General features: G+C 37.8%; 1 protein-coding gene across 8 annotated transcripts in view; it reads right to left on the bottom strand.

Moving 5' to 3' along the window:
- The window catches only part of Spag17 (sperm associated antigen 17), a 218,993-nt gene that overhangs the window by 87,026 nt on the left and 113,079 nt on the right, over positions 1 to 18,888 (bottom strand). For all 8 annotated transcript variants that reach the window (XR_001234871.1, XM_013516486.1, XM_013516484.1 and 5 more), the window contains 6 exons: positions 13,894 to 14,048; positions 13,397 to 13,575; positions 11,741 to 11,832; positions 7,610 to 7,846; positions 6,440 to 6,551; positions 5,379 to 5,525 (listed from right to left, as the gene is read on the bottom strand). Coding sequence is in view for 7 of the 8 variants with exons in the window: in XM_013516486.1 (XP_013371940.1) it covers positions 5,379 to 5,525; positions 6,440 to 6,551; positions 7,610 to 7,846; positions 11,741 to 11,832; positions 13,397 to 13,575; positions 13,894 to 14,048 (922 nt within the window). In the remaining variant the exon portion in view is untranslated. The remainder of the gene's footprint in view (positions 1 to 5,378; positions 5,526 to 6,439; positions 6,552 to 7,609; positions 7,847 to 11,740; positions 11,833 to 13,396; positions 13,576 to 13,893; positions 14,049 to 18,888) is intronic.

Here is an 18,888-nt window from a genome sequence, read left to right on the forward strand (position 1 = left end):
TCTCTCTCTCTCTCTCTCTCTCTCTCTCTCTCTCTCTCTCTCTCTCTCTCTCTCTCTCTGTCTTTTTCCATACTAAGGATTGAGCTCAGGGACTTCTCACTGAGCTATATCCCAGCATGTCTTTGATTATTTTCTTCACTGTTGGTGGGAGTGCAGACTGGGACAACCACTATAGTGGTTGAATATAGTTATATATTGAGTATTGTTTTTAGGAACAATACTAAGTATTGCAGTATTTTGAGTATTGTGAGTGAGTACTGTTTTTAGGAGCAATACATTTAAGGAAATGATTGATACTCAATATATTAAATATATTCAACAGTGAAATCAGTCTGGAGATTCCTCAAAAAGCTAGGATTAGAGGTCCCATTTAACTCAGCTATTCCCCTCATTGGTATCTTCCCGGTAGAATTAAAAACATCATGCCACAGCAATATATGTGCACCCATGTTTAAAGCAGTGTAATTTGAAATAGTTACAACTTGGAAACAACCCAAATGCCCATCAACTGAGAAATGCATAAAAAATGGTCTTTTTATATAGTGAAATACTAAGCCATAAAGAAGGATAAATGAGAATTTTGTAGATAAATGGATGCAACTAGAGATCATACTTATAAGTAAAATAAATCAGACTCACATGTGTAAACATCATACTGTCTCCCTGATGTGAGAAACTGAAAGAGCAAATAATGTATAATACATATTGTGAAATGGGAAGAAACTGTTCAAAAGGGAAAAGGAACTATGATTGGGGAAAGGAGAAAGGAAGGAATGGAAAAGGAAAAAAAATACAAGACAGGTGTACTAATACTTTCTCTTAGTTCATTGAAAGGAAAGATTTCTGCTAATATATTTTGGAGAATTTTTTATGCCCATATCTTTTACTCAGAGTAACTCCTGTAAGTATAACAATACTCAATATATTAACTATTATTATTCTATTATTTTGTTATGAAATATTATTTACATTTTTGCATAAGAAAGAACAAGTAATGCAATTTAAAAGTGAAGAAAATAATTCTAATCCAGAAATTATAAGCTAATACAATAGGAAATGAGGAAAGGATGACAATGCAAGGTTGGTATAACTAGATTGTAGAGAAAATTAAAGTTGAAATAAATACTATAATCTCAGACTAAAATGTTTATATTAGAGCTAAAGTTGGATATTATTTAACATGCAGAAAGGAAATGATTAAATTATTATGTGTAGGGCTAGGGTTATAGCTCAGTAGCACAAAGACCTGCCTGGTGGGGCTGGGGATTTAGCTCAGCGGCAAAAGCGCCTGCCTCGCAAGCGCAAGGTCGTGAGTTCGGTTCCCGGTACCGGAGAAAAACCAAAACCAAGACCTGCCTGGCAAGCACAAGTTCCAGAGCTCAATTCCCGGTACCCCCCCCAATAAATTATTATATGTCTAAAACATTTATTTTAGTAGAAACCACTTAAATATGTAAAAACATGAAAATAATTAGTACATTATGATATATGTATCAGTGAAATATTATTAAATTATTAAAAAATCTTGTTTCAAACTATGAATAGTTGTTACCACCAAGGTGGTAGATTTACAAACAATTGTTCTCTTTCTTTTTTCAGCGTTTGGGACAGGGTCTCACTATGTTCCAAGCCGGCCTTGAAGTCACTGAGTTGCCAGAGGTGGCCTCTAACTCTTGATCCTCCAGCCTCAGTCTCCCAAGTGCTAGTATTTCTGGTGTGCATCACCATATCTTACTGATCTGTTATCATCTTTAAATATTTCTATATTTTAAAAATTTTATAAAAATCATATGTAATATTGATATATAATATATATCAGCTATAACAAAGAAACATGATTGAAATTGTTATGTGCTAAGTTATTGCGTACATTCATACTTGTCAAACACTGTGCTTGGATAATAGCACTGTAACTAAACTTACAAGCAAAATTTAGGTATTGATCCCATCACTAACTGGACTTGAAAGTATTTTAATGATCAGTTATGTCCTTTTGTATGCATAAGTCATTCAACTTTAGATGGGAAGCAGTGGTGTTGTCTGGAGATTTTCAGTGGTGCTATCAGGAAGTTTCATAATGTTTTTTTTAAAATTTTTTAATTTTTAAATTAAATTTAATTTTTTTTTATTTTAAAGAGTAAAACTAGGATGACATAATAATAGGGGAGACTTAGCATATTACAGACAAAATGGTAGGAACTTATCAATGGTTATCGTTTTACATATTATTATATACAAAATAGTTTCTCAGGAAAACAAATAGACAAATAATGGTGCGTTAGAGACAAAAGAGGTAGGAGATTATCAAGAGTTGTTGTGCTATACTTTGGTATCTTCAAAGTGGCTTCTAAAGAAAATAAATAGAGCTATACATGAGTGACCTATTGAAAAATCATTAACTATTCTCAATGGTTGTTGTAGGAAACACATAATAAACATACATCCATTTATGAAATAGGATAGGAACATTACAAACTTTACACAGTTATGGATAGATTAGTAGGAAAATATCAGTGGCTGCTGTAATACATGGTGGTATCTTCAAAGTGGTTTCTCAGGAAGACAGAGATATGCAAGAAGGATCTAATAAGTAGTTACAGCCTAAGGGTTGTCAAAAATAGCATATTACCTCCTCACCAGTGACTCCTTTCACTGAGGTATGATGGCTGGAAGGAAGGCCAGGATTGAAAAGAAGGACCGAGAGACTTGCACCTGTGTCTAGCAACAGGCTGTTTTCTTGTTCCTCCATAGTCATGATTACCCAGGACTCCTCGATGGAGATGACAGTCTGGCCAGAGGGAGAAGGCAGACCATGCCCCAAGCTCTCTCATTCCTGTTGGAGTAACTGGTAGCATGGGTCTGAGCTCTGGGGCCTCCACCTCAGAGGGCAGACCGATCTCCAGTGGTCTCCTTTGCATCCAGGGCATGGCCCATGGGGCCTCTTAGGGCAGTTCCTCTTGAGGTGGCCTGGCTTTTAACAGTGGTAGCAGATGAATGCAGTTGTCGAGTTCTTCTTGGAGCCCCGGGAATCAGACCTGGGATCTGTTTCTCTTAGTGGTGCAGCAAAAGCAGCTGCTTTTTCTCGGTCTCTTTGTTTTCTCTCCTTGGCCTCCTCCTCATCATGGCTATAGAATACTGAGGAGGCAATTCTTACTAACATCTCAAGTGAGCTATCTGGGGTGAAAGCCGTTCTTTGTAGCTTTTTCTCTCCAGCTTCCCATTGCTTTGGGACCCCACAACCAGTTAGTGTCCTCTCCCCAACTGTCAGCACAGGCAGCAGGAATCCTGCTGCAGACTTCTCCGGAGCTCCACCACATCCTGTACTGTCAGGGGAAGAATGGCTTCCAATGAGTCTCTGCAGGTATTGTGCAAGGTCCTCCTGGTTTACAGCTTGCGAGTGGCTCTCGTGATCCCAGTCCACTGGACCTCTGACTCTGTGGGCTTAGTCTGCATTCTCATGTTCTCTGAGTCCTTGTTCAGCAGCTGCTCCTCCGCTGGCTCTGGACCTTTCTGATTCCCAATGGCAGGAGCAAGAGTGGCCCGTTGTATGGCATGTATTCCCAGGGTTGTTCAAAGTTTGAATGATTCACACACATCCGTGGGTGGGCAACTGTAGTCGGTGCATGGTGGGCCAATTGTGTCACTGTTTCTCTGTGTCATGATAGATCTCAACTGAGCTGCGGTGGCCGGCCTAAGGGCTGGTGCGCAACAGCGCTCGCCACCACATGGCTCCCCATGCACTGGGGGCCCACCCTCCTGGAGCCACCAGGCAGGAAGCTAGCCAGCCAGAAGACTGGCGCTCCCCACCCAAGGCTCCCTGTGCACCGGAAGCCCTCCTTCTGGGGAACGATGAGGCCGGGAGTGAGTCGCCGGTCCCAAGACCGGCGCTCCCCACCCGAGGCTCCCTGTGCACTGGGGGCCCACCCTCCGGGAGCCACCAGGCAGGAAGCTAGCCAGCCGGAAGACTGGTGCTCCCCACCCGAGGCTCCCCGTGCACTGGGGGCCCACCCTCCTGGAGCCACCAGGCAGGAAGCTAGCCAGCTGGAAGACTGGCGCTCCCCACCCGCGGCTCCCTGTGCGCTGGAAGCCCTCCTTCCGGGGAACGACGAGGCCGGGCGAAGTTTCATAATGTTGACAGGGATCTCCTCCCACCTCTCACCTTTAAACAGGTAATGACTTTCATGGCCAAATTTATGTTTTTCTCTTATTCTTGAAAACCTAAGAAATTTGTGCTTCAGAGAGAACTAACTGATAGGGAGAAAGACATCACTGAAATGAATACTGACAAGCAAGTAGATTTCAGTAGGAACCAATTAATGAGGACCCTGGGTCCCAGAGGCTGTGCTCAGTGCAAGTGAATAAACCAAAATTAAGGATAGAATACACCTTACAAACTAAGTGCTGCTGCTTAATGTAGCTGGCCTGGCTAGACCGGTGTGGCAATTGGATCCAGAGCTGGCTGCCCAGAAGCAACAGAACCTGATCACCAGCCCAGTTGAGACGAATTATGTATGTAGTGCATTTTTACACTACACTAGGGAAATGCATATAAGTAGAGTGGCAAAATACCTCAGATTCTGATGTGAAGTAGGAGAAATAAGGCAAAGACAAAGGAAAGCAATATTTTATAATCATAGTTAAGAAAACTGAAACCTCAAGATACAAAGGTAGCCAAGGTTGCAATGCCTTCTCCCCTTTGATAAAACTCACTTCAAAATCCCTAAAAGCCAAACTTACAAACTGGCCCTGTGCCTTCTGCCTCAACTGAGCCCATGCCCTTCCCTGTAAATGAGGTCTGCTCTTCTGATATTGTAGATTCTGAAATTCCATACTCTTCCACCATATCGATTCTCAAGGAAATAGCACCGTATTGATTCTCTAAACTTCAGAGACACTGCCCAGAGACAGGTAATCTGACAGACACTAGGAATACACATTTGAGATTATCCGTCTTGAGGGCAACCCTAAAACTTATACATACCCCAGCTCCAGAACATAAAGTTCTTTACCTGCTAGGAAATGAGAGGTACAAGTAGATATCTATTAATTAGACACCATGAAACTTGAAGGCTCTCCTTTTTGAGGACTCACAAACTGTTTTCTCTGTGTATGTAGTTTTTTAACTGTACCAAATAAATCTGTCTGTGCCTCTGACTGATGCATCCTGAGATCCTCTTCTGTGATAGAAGCCAGTGAACCTATTCTATGGTCGGGTGAGTTGAGGTCTCCAGTTCTTCTCTGGGGAGACCTTCCCTGGCCCTGTCTGGTGACTATATTATCTGAACAAATTGTAAGCACAAGGGAGGCTCATGTGTTTCTGTCGGGGGATGGGCTTGACACATTGCCCACGTATTAACCACAAAGATGCAGCTGCTTACCTGCTTCCCTATTTTGTTTCTCATCTTTCTCTTCTGAAGAACAAATTTCTTCTTTGTTTTGCTTTTTCACCAAACTCTTTGGGTCTTTCAGGTGAATTATAAAATTATGCTTGTCCTTTTTCACTTTCACTTTGATAAACGTTGGGCCTAAGGAAGAGCCATAGAATAAGATGGTACGATTAAGATGCCACAGGAGCCCCTTTACTAGGTGGTCACACAGTGAAGCACAGAATTCAGACCAGGGCGTGGCACACCCGGGGATGTCGGCATAAATGAAGGCTGTCTTAAGGAGCATGGATGGAGCAGATGCTTGAGGTCTTCTAGTCACTCATCAAACCAAGACAAATTGGCTGAGGCCACGTGTGCTATAATCAACTTTATGATTCATCAAATGAGGTAATGTGAGAGGGTTTTGCAACTTATAAAAATAATTTTATTGTTACTGATATCAGTTATTATTATTATAGTAATTTTTCTAATAATTCATTCTTTCAACTCTTATCTATTTTTTATTCAACTGTTTTTTTAATCTCTTTTTAAAAGTCCAACCTTTTATTTTTAACTTTGGGGGGCTTTCAAATTGGTAAATTTAGTATGAAAATACTGTACTTACTCCAAGCCATGTGAAATCCTGCACACTGCATGCTTATGTAGATCTTAAATAGAGTGAAAATAGCAGCAACAGGCCCCCAAGCTCTGTGCTCCAGAGTCCAAACCAGAAAAATATTGCAAACTTACATTATGAGATAACAGTGTGTTGAAATTAATATTATTCATCACATATTTGCTTATTGCAGTTACTAATGTACTACTTACCAATCATACAGGAATTTTTTAATAATTGGGATGGTCATATCAGTATGTCCAAGCATAACTCTGGGCTGGCCTATGCCTTGCAGAGGCAATTAAAATAGCAGACTATGAAGTCTGAAAATGCCAAATGTGGTGCATACGTGAATTGCAGTGGGTACATCAATAGTTTTATCTGTCACACAGTCTCATGATTATCCGATTTGCATTAACATCTTTCACACCATTAGCCAGTTGCTTTTAACACGTACCTTTTTCAAATGTTGTCTTTTCTACTTCAACCTGCCCTCCATCAGAAGGATACAGATAGTAATTTGCCCCTGAGATTTGGATAGGTGTGTCTCCCATATTGTATCCTCGAAACTAGAAGAAACAACATCATGCTTTGAGTGTGGAACTCCACGTGATAAAAATCAGCTTATCAGTGCTACCCAACTAAAGTTGCCATAAACTAAATTTCTGCTAAATAATGTTATTACTTTGTAGGCTTAAAAGCCAGAGTCCATATAATCTTTAGAAATTTCTGTGGTGTTACAATGACAAGCAGACTTGAAAGAGGTCTATGGTTTTAAATTTATTGGCACATCTTCACAATTTAGTCCATGTCAAACTGTACTATTATCACAGCAATATGAGAAGAAATCAAATTATCATTCATTAGCTAACTTTCTGTTTAAAATGAACTGATATTTTGCAGAATATTGACATTTAATTCTTTCAGAGGTCATATGAAAGACACGCATTACTAAACGTTACTACCAGAGCTGCAGGTGATTCTCATATATGTATGTGCTAAAATCTGAGAACCAGTGGTTTAGAATAGCAGTTACAAAGGACAGACACTGTTACATTTCTTTCTATTTTTTTCTCACTAGGTTTTCCTCATAAATAGCTACTTGAAGGATTACTTAACAAAGAGAAAGTCTTATAAAAGTATACAAACCAGAAACATGGGTGCCATGAGTGGCAACCAAATGTGCTTAGCAAGTCTGTTATTTTAGACAAAGCCAACCTTTGCATTGATCTATTACCATGCTATTTTCACATACCTAAATGATTGTTTTTGTGTCAAATTTCCATTCATTTTTTATTTTGAGACAGGATCTTGCTATGCAGTTTAGGCAGCCTTGAACTCTCTATGTAGCCCAGGCTAGCCTTGAACTCATGGCAGTTTTCCTGCCTCAGAATCCCAAGTACTGTGATTACAGGAGTGTGCCACCATACCTGGCCAAATTTCCACTCTTAAGTAACAAGGTTTCATGACAATCAAGAAAAACTGACCTGAGAATGTTTCAATTTTGGTGATTTGCTACAAAGAAAGATTTGCTATAAGAAGGTGAAATACAGGTTTGAGCTCATGAAAACTGGAAGAAACTTGGTTTGCCTGAAGTAGAAGTAACCCAAATAGACATTGATCTTACTAGGTACTCTCTCTCAGGTTCTGGTTGCTGCAGGACCTCGTTTGATGCTTCTGGCATTATTACTTGTTCTTCTTTAGCTTTCTCCTTAGAAATAGATTTTTTTTTTAAAGGTTTACTATCTTTCTCTACTTTATCCTGGCCTTTCTTTTTACTAGCATCTTTACTCTTTTTTTCTGCTTTCTTTTCTTCCCGTAAACGTTCTTCTTCTGCTAACCGTTCTTGTTCTTCTTTCCATGCCTATAAATACAATTTAAAAATGTAATCAAATTTTTGAAAAAAATTAAATATGCATTCCATTTAGGTCCATTTTGGAAAATTTTTGACATGAGTTTTGTAAGTGGTAATTCTAACAAATCAAAACACTGAGCTAGGAAGCTGGGAGATAGACCCGGTTCCCGCTCCCACCCAGCCTCTCTATAGTAAATCCTGTCAGAGATCCCTCTTCAGTTCAGCTTCCTCGCTCATGCTCTGTAGTAATTTCCTTAATTCAAGCTTTTTTTTATCTTTAGTCTGGACTGCAGGCTTTTCCCTGTCTCTTATCTTTTTTCAGATGTAATTTATCCTTAGTTTTAGTCCTAAAGTTAGTTTATCAGCAATATGGAAGAGTAGTTATTCTGAGAAACATTCCTGGCACAAAGTTGAAAAAAAAAAAAGGATAAATGTTTTTTAAAAAACATAATCATTGTAATGCATAATTGAACTGGCAGAAAAGACAAAGATATGCAAAAGCACGTAAAGCACTTATCCCAAGAGATATCTGTAGTCCGTGAGCACTAAAGATAAGATTTTACCATCCCTAACAGTCTAAATCTTATTTTAATGGCTCATGAAGATTAGAGACAAAACTTGGGAGAACAGATCAGAGGCCTCTGAAGAAAGCTGGCATTAAAAAAAGCCACCTTCCTTGGGTGAACTAGAGACAAATCTTCCTCCATAGAAGACTGAGAATTCTAGCTTGCTTCCTTGGTTCTGGGACTAAGCAGTGGGGGAGGGAGGGGTGTCTTCTCCAAGAACTCTTGGCCTCAAGCCTGACCCCACACAGACTTCTGGCTAAAATGCTCATTGCTTTAAAATTTTATTTAAAAAAAGTCATCACTTGATATGATCTCACACATTACAGTCAGAAGACATGACGAGCTAAGCCGTTATGAGAAAGATCAGAAGAAATAAAGTGCGAAAGTATGTCTGCAAAGAACATTGATATTGGAATAATGAAATAAAAGAATGTAAAAAAATAATGTGAAATAAGTTTTAATGTGTTTAAATGAATAAAAAAGGGGTATTAAAAATAGAAGTAAGAAAGAAGGGAGTATCTACAGTGATGAGGTGGTCTTTTATGGTGTTTTTGGAAATGAGGTAGAACTTCTGAAAAGGTAGTGTCTGAGAAGATAGTGCCCAACACACTTCCAAAGCTGATGAAAGACATTAATCCCAACATTCCGGAAGGTCAGTGAATCAAAAGCAAGACACAGCGGTGGTGGCTACACCTGACTTAAAATAGTTTATTTTTCAATGTTTAAGGATTTTATGAGTCAGTTGATCACCACAACTACCATCACAAAATAAATCATATGAATACACAGTTAAATAAAATATTTAAAACAGAGGCAATAAATACTCCAAATTCACCAGCTCATAATTGCTTTGTTACATTTCATTATTTTTTATAGAACCTCTTTCCTGTATTTCATTGCTATCTGTGGTCTTGAGGTTATTTGCATGAAAGTTATCAATATTGTAGAAGCATGGCACCATGCACTGATGTGTAGCTAGAATGGTAGTTAGCATGGTAGAGCATGCCTTCCTATCAATCACTGGCTAAAGGCTTCCCCATCAGTCCTTAGCCTCCTGGGCCTGCCCAGGGACTTAACTCTCTGACTGCCCAAGTCATAGCTACAGTCAAAATTGTATCCTATAAATAAGTTCTTGGGGAAATCCTCAACTCAAGGGCAGGTGCAGAAACACCTCAGAGTGTTTGAAAGTAATGTCTGTCCACGGACAAACTCATTATCTGCTCATCCATGAGGGCTGGGTCTCATGGACAGAATTGTAACAGTTGTTAAGGACATGTGCAGTTAATGCAGAGGACACAACTCAGCACAAGCTTTCAAACACACCTAGGATGGCCTTCCAGGAGGACTTGGAATCTTAACCAAAATAAAAGACTCCTGTCCCTTATACTGAAGCCCCCGTGAGCCTTTTCACTGACTGACTCTCTCTCTGCAGAGCAAACTTATTTTCTACCTTCGACAAATGCCCACTTTCACAGGTTCTTCTGTGTATTGTGTCCAATTCTTTGTTCACGACACCAAGAGCCTGGAAAGAAGTCTCAGGAGACCCTCCATTGGGTAATACTTGTACACATTGCACCCAGCCCAGAGTTCTAGGATGTTACAATGGTTTGAAAGCTGCCACCATGGCAGTGTTTATACTACAGATATCAGTAAGTATACAAATCAGAATTTATTGGTTATTTGTTGATTGTCTACAGCAAAGAAAATGATGGAGAGAATGTTAATAACACAGATTCAATTTAAGAGTGTGTTATGTTTGTAGCTGTTACACTATAATGAGCACAAAAACTGTGGCAGTATTCATCCAGTTCTTAAAAGCCATTACTTGATTCAGCCCAGAAGTTCTTCATGTCATTGCTGACTGAATGAGATGTGCCATTTTGTTTTTTCAATTTTGTCTTGCTAACATCATTGAAAATATTAATCAAAATTCACATTAAGATTATACTTGTCAACTTTAAACTGCAGGTTGGCCAAGAATACAAGAATTTAGCATTAAATCCCAAATATTTCAAAACAATGGATATTTCTTAAAAATCATTAAATTCACAATGACTATTAAGCATTTTAATACTATTTATAAAGTTTGTGCTATATATGCTGTCATTCAGTAACTAGAATTTATGTACAGAATACTATAAATATTTTTTATTCTTTGTAAACTGTATGCTATACAAATATATATCAGTGACATTTATAATAAAATTGTGTATTTATATATATACATGTTTTATTTTTCTAGAGTGCTAAACATTTATTAGCATAGCAGATGGAGAAAAAAGTTAAAAGACTGATAATTTTTTTAAACAGAAATGAAGTCAGCAAAGAGAATGTACAATAATATCTCAAGAATTCTAACAGGAAATTAAAAGTAATCAACCAAGAATTTTATAAATAAAGACATGTTTAATGAATAGGAGCAAAATAAAGCCATTTTTCAGAGAAGTCAAAACTGATTTTAATAGAAGCTATGATATTGTAATATAATAAGAACTGCACACTTAGTTTTCATTCCTAGATCCTGGCACAGAACCCTCAAATCCCTTGGAATTTCATGAATGATAGAAGCATCTTCTGTACTAAAGAAACAACTCATAGCCAACTTAGATTTCTTCAGGACAAGGAGGGAGCTGGTTAGCACAAAGGTCAAATCTTGCCCAATGAGAAGTTTGGCATTTTTAGACAACCCACCTCAACTTTGGGGTGGGGCGGAAGAGCTGGTGGCTGAGTTAATAATTGATCATACCTACGTAATGAAGCCTCCTTAAAAGCCCCTAATTCCCTGGGATTGCAGAGCTTTTGAGTTGGAAAATGCCAGACTCCACAGGGTAACAGAAGGGTGACACACAACTCCACAGGAGCAGAAGTCCCAAACCAAACCAAACCTAAATCATAAACAAAAAGACCCCAAACCCCTTTACATATTTGTGCAGTGTGCTTGTATGAGCACAGAACATACCAGAACTTTAATATTTTTTAACTAAGGAATTTAGGATATAGCCCAACATAATTTTAAATTATTATGAAAGCAAATATTACTTTTGTAATGAAAAATATACAACCAAAAAAAACCTCTGTTAGTAAAAAATAAAGAATTTTCCAACTATAAACAAGGTATTGCCTTGATTTGTGGTTATATAAAAGTAAATAAAAGCATAGATTCTTTGAACTTATCATCTGATAAAAGATACAGTTTGGTAGATGGACAATTCTTTTTAAAAATTATTTCTGTAGGTTTAGCGTGGAAGATCATTTCTTCTTACTCTACACAACTTTCCATCACAAAGTAATTTTGTATTTGTGATGAATCAGTATCCTTTGGTTTTCTTTGGATTACCTTCAGAGAGCCTTCTAAAATAAAAGGGATCTTTTCTTTTTCTTTCTCCTTTTCTTGATCTGTTACTTCCATTTTGTTGACTACTTTGTTACCTATAATCAGAGAACATTAAACTTCTTAGCACTCCCCGTAAGATACAGAAGAATTAAATCTCTGAGTTAGTTGGGATCTTGAAGGCTGTCAAATTCCAAATCCCATTCATTCAGCTCTTGGGTCTTTCATGCCATCTCCAATGGACCTCTGAAGTGCAGCCACTTTGGGTGAGGTTATTACAGTCCCTGGAGACACTGCATCCCATTCTCAGTGTCCTGATATGTTTCAGCTTTTACTGAACTTAATCTGTTGCCCTAAAACTTCTACCTAATTAATTTTAGTTTAATAGCTTTGGACCGCACAGTATACATCCGACTTTTCCATTGTATTAAAGCCCTTCTCTTTTCATTGTAGGCATTCTGCTAGGAATGTTTGTACCTTTTCTGACTTAAGCAAACTCCAGCTGAATGCAACAACCACCAGGTGCATTTCAATACCAAATCGACCATTTTCTGGATTTCTAGAGCTAGCTATATATTAAGCTTTTGGGTTGTTCCATGGCATTATAAAGAAAAAGAAGCCAACTTATCCATTCACCTGCACATGGGCAAGGATGGTGCAGACTCTAGTGTGAGAGGGCAGCCTGAACTTTATTTCTTAAACCATCCCATCCCTTCATTGAGGTACTTAGTGCTATAAGTGACACCCGTTAGGCAGAAGCTGAGGTATGGATTATACAACCATTTGGTGAATTTGGTAGATGATTCATCATCAATTTAGTTTAAATTTTACCTTAAAATGAGGACATATACAAAGTCCTCTGGTAATTAAGAGAGACTGCAAAAATTATGGAAATGATATAGTGTACTTTTTAAATGAAAACTCACCTTCAATTTTGGCTATCATAAACAATGAATATTAACCGAGAGTCCATTTCTTTTGCACACAGTGAACTATTTTTATTTTCCAGATAAACTGCTTACTGTCCACTTCCTTTACTAACCAAGTACCCTTCTAAAAATTGACTTTATTCTCTTTGTCACCTCTTCTCTTTTCTCCATATTGGCCTAAAGCCATGGAAATTAACAATGACAACAACAACAACAACCACAAAAGATATGCGTTGGTCCAAGATCCTGCCTAGTCTCTGCCATAGGCTTCCATGTATTCCCTTTATCTCCATATTCCTACTATGAGGTAGCCTCAGGATCCCTTCGCTTGCTGTTCTAAGGAGCGTCTTGATTGAATCTCATGGATAGAATCCACAGTTAGTCTAATTGAGACCTAAAAACTATGATTTAACTTTGTATATTGCAAACAAAATTTAGATAGCTTAATTCACCAGTCCTACCAATAAAGACACTTATAATTTCCTTAACATATAACATTTGATCTGAGGATTAAATCTTTCAGATTTGACAGGTAGTGAGGTCAATATAAGACACAAATTCCATTACCCCATACAGGTACAATTTCATCATATTTGGAATGCAGCTATCAGAGAAAAAGAAGAGTCACAGGAATTTGTGGACAAAATTTTTAATGTTGAAATATCCAGTCTTGATTAAAGTAATACCATAAGCTTGGACTTTATTCTAGGTATTAACTAAACTGGTTACTTACTTTTAGATTTTTTGAGAGAAATATCTTTGCGGGAAAAGTAATTTTTGGCACCAGCAGATTTCTGTTCTGTCTCACCCTTGGTCCTCAGGATTTCCTCTGCCATTTTAGCTTCCTGGTACACAGCTTCCTCTTTTGTGATCCAGTCCTGAATGGATTCAGCAACAAGTTCCAAATAATTCCTAAGCAAGACAAAGAACAGATGGCGAGAGAGTCAATAGTAAAGTCAGAAAATACTTAGGTACTATGTAAATGAAATGTTCAAAAAATGAACTGATTTTAAACAAGTAATAATTTTAATAGACTTTAATATAACCTACATGTATTTTATAAAGTGGAAAGACACAAATATACAGTAAGCATACAAAAATGGCCAAGTTCATTTACAGTCAGAGATATGTTTCCATTGAACTAAATCACCGAGTTTGGGTTAAAGACCTAAAACCCGAGTAACTTTCTAACTTTACTGTCTAATTAACTAAACTATCTAAGTTGATTACCTGAATCCAACATTAGAGTGAAGGGCAATATTCCAATATTCACAATGCAGACGTTGCATATTCATTGGATTATGAAAAACTAAAAGCAAAGAATTGTCTTGAGTGTAGTAGTAAGAATCTACACACCGGTATTGCTGATACGCTTCTTGAAGAACCTGAAAATCAAAGCAATTGCATTGTTAATTCTTTTTCCCTCCAAAAACCAGTCTCTTGCTGGTATCTCCGCCTCTCGTCTATTCTTCCTTAATTTCTGCATTGTTTGTCAAGTTGGAATTCTCAGAAGATCCTTTCAAACTGCTCAAAAGCGAGAGGATAAAAGATGCATTTCATGGTGCATTTTGGCAGCTCTCACATGAAAGCACAGAGGTATTTGCTAAAAATTCTTCGTTAAGACTGGTAGACAATAGTGAAATCAGTCATTTGTCTAGTGCTTTGTCACTATAAAATGAGATATAGGTCATCTCGTTTTATCATCATTAAACACCCAGATAAACAGTGCCATGGGATCAGTTGTGTTTCCCCTGGTTCCGATGTATACGTTAGAGCTCTGCTACCTAGTGGGCTCATATTTGGAGATGGTCCTTTGGGAGTTAATTAGGTTTAGATGATGTCATAATGGGAGTAAAGCTATGATAAAAAGAAGTTCGTGCTCTCTCTCTCTCTCTCTCTCTCTCTCTCTCTCTCTCTCTCTCTCTCTGTTATGTGCTAACTCAGCAGGAAGATGTCATCTTTGAGCTAAGAAGCAAGCATTCACCAAAACCCTTTTGTGCTGCCACTGGGTCTCAGTCTCTAACCTTCTAAAACTCTGAGAAAATAAATTCCTGTTACAAAAACCACTCAGTCTGTGTTTTCTTCTGGCTGCCTGAGAAGTGGAAGACAGCAGCTAAAGTTATTTTTCCCACTTTGAAATACTAGAGCTCATACTTTTCAGCATAAGTTGGAATGGAGAGATGATGAGGGGCTTGTCCAAGAGCTGCCTTCCAATACTGGCTCTTTAAAAGATACAGCAGCCTGGCACACAATGCAGTGGTAGCCACTGAGAGACAGGGATGATAGGCAGGCACTGATCCTGTTTCTTTCTCACTGCCAATCAACAATGAGGAAATTGTCCATAGGAAAATGAAGTGGAGAACCGGGCGGGGGGGGGGGTTGTTTTTGTTTTTGCTTTCGATATCAATCGAATCTATACCAATATCAAAGGCAGCTTTTGGTTTCCTATTCTTTGGATGTTTACTCTGCTTTCATTTGTACCCTGGTAGCACAATCCAAATAATATATTTGCCTTCCCAATTCATTTCCCTGTATGCATTAGTTTATGAGGTAACACAAATTTTTTCACTTGTACCTTGAGAGACAATACAAAAAACAAACATGTGGTAAATACCTTTGCAATTAGAAAACATCACTATGTAGGGCACCATCTATAACTTTTTTTTTTGGTCATATTGGGAAATGAACACAGGCCTTCCACACTAAGCTATGTCTCCAGCCCCATTTTAAAATTTTATTCTGAGATGACTTTCAGGTCACCGAGTTGTGCAGCAAGGGCTTGAGCTTGTGATCCTCCTGTCTCTGCCTCCTAGAGGGCTGGGATTATAGGCCTGCATCACCATGTCCAGTTCTAACTTTTTTTTGGAAGGCAAATTCCTCCAAGACTATAAATCTAGAGTACAAATTGTGTTTAATTATGGTGAATATATCTCTTTCTTCTGTTAGATAATAAGAACTTTGCAATGTTTGTATTGTCATATTTGCTTTGACTGTGAGGAAATACAGCACTGAATTGCTGAGAGGTATAGTTGCTCTTAGTTAACATTTGAAAATGCTCACATCATATTCTATCTTTTTATTAATTGATTTTTGTCCTTTATTGTATATTAATATTGTTGGTTTCAAGTTTTTAATTATTTCATTAAGAATGAGTACCTATCATGTGTGAGGGGAAATTGCATACTGGGAAAAAAAAAACAACAGGACAGACTGAATTTACCTCTGATTTGATTAAGATTTTACAGATCATTGTAGAGATCAGATTAAATTGATGGAATATCTGATACGTAATGCATGGCTTGGAAGAGAGCAAGAATGGAAGCAGGCTGACAATTAGAAGGTCATCAATAGGAGAGGATGGTAGTCAGCTGAAAGAAGTGAGAATGGGAAGATTAAGTCTTTTAAAGAAGTGGTTAGTTCCTCTCGCCAACCCCCCGACTGCTCGGAGTGGCCAGGCTGCTCTCTGTCTCCACTTCAGCAGGAGGGAGATGGCTATAGGAGGTGAACAGTGGGCTCTGGGAGCGGCGAACACTGGGCACCACTGAGGGAGAAGCAGAGTCCCAAAGAGGGACTTGGAAAAGTCTTAGTCAGTACCATCCAGTAGAAATATAGTGTGAGCCATAAATGTGGACTTCATGTGTGATTTTAAATTTTATACTTTCCACATCTTAAAAAGGGAAAAGAAATGGGTAGAAATAATGTTAATGATATATTTTGCTCAATATATAAAAATGCTATAATTTCAACATGTAATTGATATTAAAATTATTAATGGAATATGTCAATTTTTCATAGTGTCCTTAAAATTCAGCATATATAGTGCTTACATAGCTAGCTACCAGCAGAGTGTATAGCCTACTTACAGCACAGCTCAGTTTTGACTAGTTAGGTTGTGAGATTGATGAATCTACACGACTCGTGGCTACGACATTAGACAACACATGTCTAGATGCTGACTGCCAGAAGCATTCCCATTCCTTCTCTCTCCCCAAAGCCTACAGGCAATTTTATGTCTTCTTCCTCTGAAAACTCTCAATGACCCAAGAGAACAGAATCAGCACATCAACACTGGTGGGTTTCCAAGGAAATCACTCAGTCAGATCACACAGCCACGAAGCTCAGTTACTGATGTTCCCTACACAGCACTCCCCAGCATATTTTAATAGTTTCGTTATTAACAAAGGGCAAAGAGGAAAATGTTGGATATGAAAGATGGAGACCAAAAATCTAAATCTACACCCTCCCCAAAAAAGGTAAGCAAAAGGAAACGAACAAAAAGAGGCAATTTAGGATAGGAAGAGAACAACTTTAAAGGACTTCAATATACTCGTCAATCTAAGAGAAGATATTGTATTAGGAAGGTGCAAATTAACATAAAAAGATTACTTGAAATTATAAATAGAGGACTTAATGTAAGGTTTAGATGGGAACTCAGCAGTATTTTTTAAAAAAAAAAACAATGAAAAAGTGTTGTAAATTACAAGAGGAAAAATAAAATGGATTGGAAGTGTAAGATAGGAATTTCAACACCAGAAAAAGAAAGAGTTTCAGGAAGAAGAAGACAGGAAATGGAAAGGATAGTGTGGGTGGATTATCAATGAAATGTTGGGACATTTCCTAGAAAATAAAACAGGAGTTTCAAGATTGCCCTGGGCTCACCAGAACAATACATAGAAAGAGAACTGAATCCAGAACACTGTAGCAAAGAGATCTTAAAACCTTTCAGAGAGAAGAAAAAATATAATGAAAAAACTGATCAGCAATCAGAATTTCATATTTTTCCCCTTAAGAGCAATCTGCGAAAGGCATAGAACTATTGAGGAATGCCTTTAATATTTCAAAGGAAAATTCTTTTTAACTTAGCATTTTATATAAAGCCCAGCTGTCAGTTACTGTAAGGGTAGAATTAAGATGTATTGAAATATTCAGTGCCTCAAAAATTTGCTTGTCATAAATCTTAATTAAGGAAGCTAGTGGAAGGAGAAGAGCCTCTCCAAAAAGAGAATAACTTAGAAGACAGGTGATGAAGGAAACAGTGTCCAACTAGAAAGAGAGGCAATGGGTGTACCAGGAGAATAGCAAAGGGAGACGAAGGACCAGAGCCATACAGCAAGCTTAGAGAATCTGGGCAAGCCATCATTAAGACAATAATGCTGTAAGAGCATGCTTGAATGCATTGAGAGGAGATTTACTACATGGTAGACAGTTTAGGGAAAAGTTAGCTATAAATTCACAACAAACTAAATAAATACAGACAAAGGATAGGTACTGATTCCGGTAAGAACAGAAGGAAACATAACCACACAATTTAGTTGTGAATAGTATTTATGTAACAAAAAATAAAAATTGAACATTAGGAATTGAAATTCCTATTCTGGTGTTGAACATTTAAAAAAAATTGTGGTATACTTAACAGTGTGGTGAATGGAGAAGTGTAAGTGTGAAAGTAGGTGTGTGTGTGTGTGTGTGTGTGGTGGATGGGCATTGGCAATGCTTATTCTCAAATGGGAGTCAATTGATAATGATGGCCAAAAATTACAACTAAAACTAAATTAAACCATTGTTTAAGGATAACAAAATAATAAAAGAAAAAGATAAGTGCATTGAAGATTTTTGCCTCTGGAAACTGAAGCATGGTAGATTGAAGGTAAGAGGCTGGTGTTTTGCATAAGACTCTGTAGGACCTTTCGACTTCAAAAATAGGTGACAGAAAACTGATAAAAATAAATTCCAAATTAAGACAAAACCAAAAGAGTACATTTCTTGCATGAAATCTGGAAACAACAAAAAGAGTTGGTTTTAGTATTACTTGTTATTTTACATAGTGTTTAAAATCATACATTTTGGGGCTGGGTTTCCTGGGTTTATATCCTGTTTTTCACTTAGCAGCCGTATTACTGAGCAAAAAGGTTGGTCAAGGTTGATCATTTGGTCAAGGTGCTGCAATTTCAGTTATTTAGTTTCTACGTCACAGAGGTGTTGTGAGTAAGTAATGCACGTCAGACACTGCGTACCACTGGGCAAGTGCTTAATAAATGTTACCTATTACAGTGCTTATTGATCTATTAATCAACACAGAGAATGTGAGATGTAATAAAAATGAAATAGGATGGATAGGTAAAATGGAAAAAATGGGGTTGCTTTCCTTACTTTGTTCTGAAAACAGCCTTGCTTTTTAAAGGAAATATGGCAGCAGTCTTGTGTATTTTTTCTTAAGATTTTTAT

This window comes from Chinchilla lanigera, unplaced genomic scaffold (assembly GCF_000276665.1).
Source record: "Chinchilla lanigera isolate Chin_1 unplaced genomic scaffold, ChiLan1.0 scaffold00034, whole genome shotgun sequence".
NCBI lineage: Eukaryota > Metazoa > Chordata > Mammalia > Rodentia > Chinchillidae > Chinchilla > Chinchilla lanigera.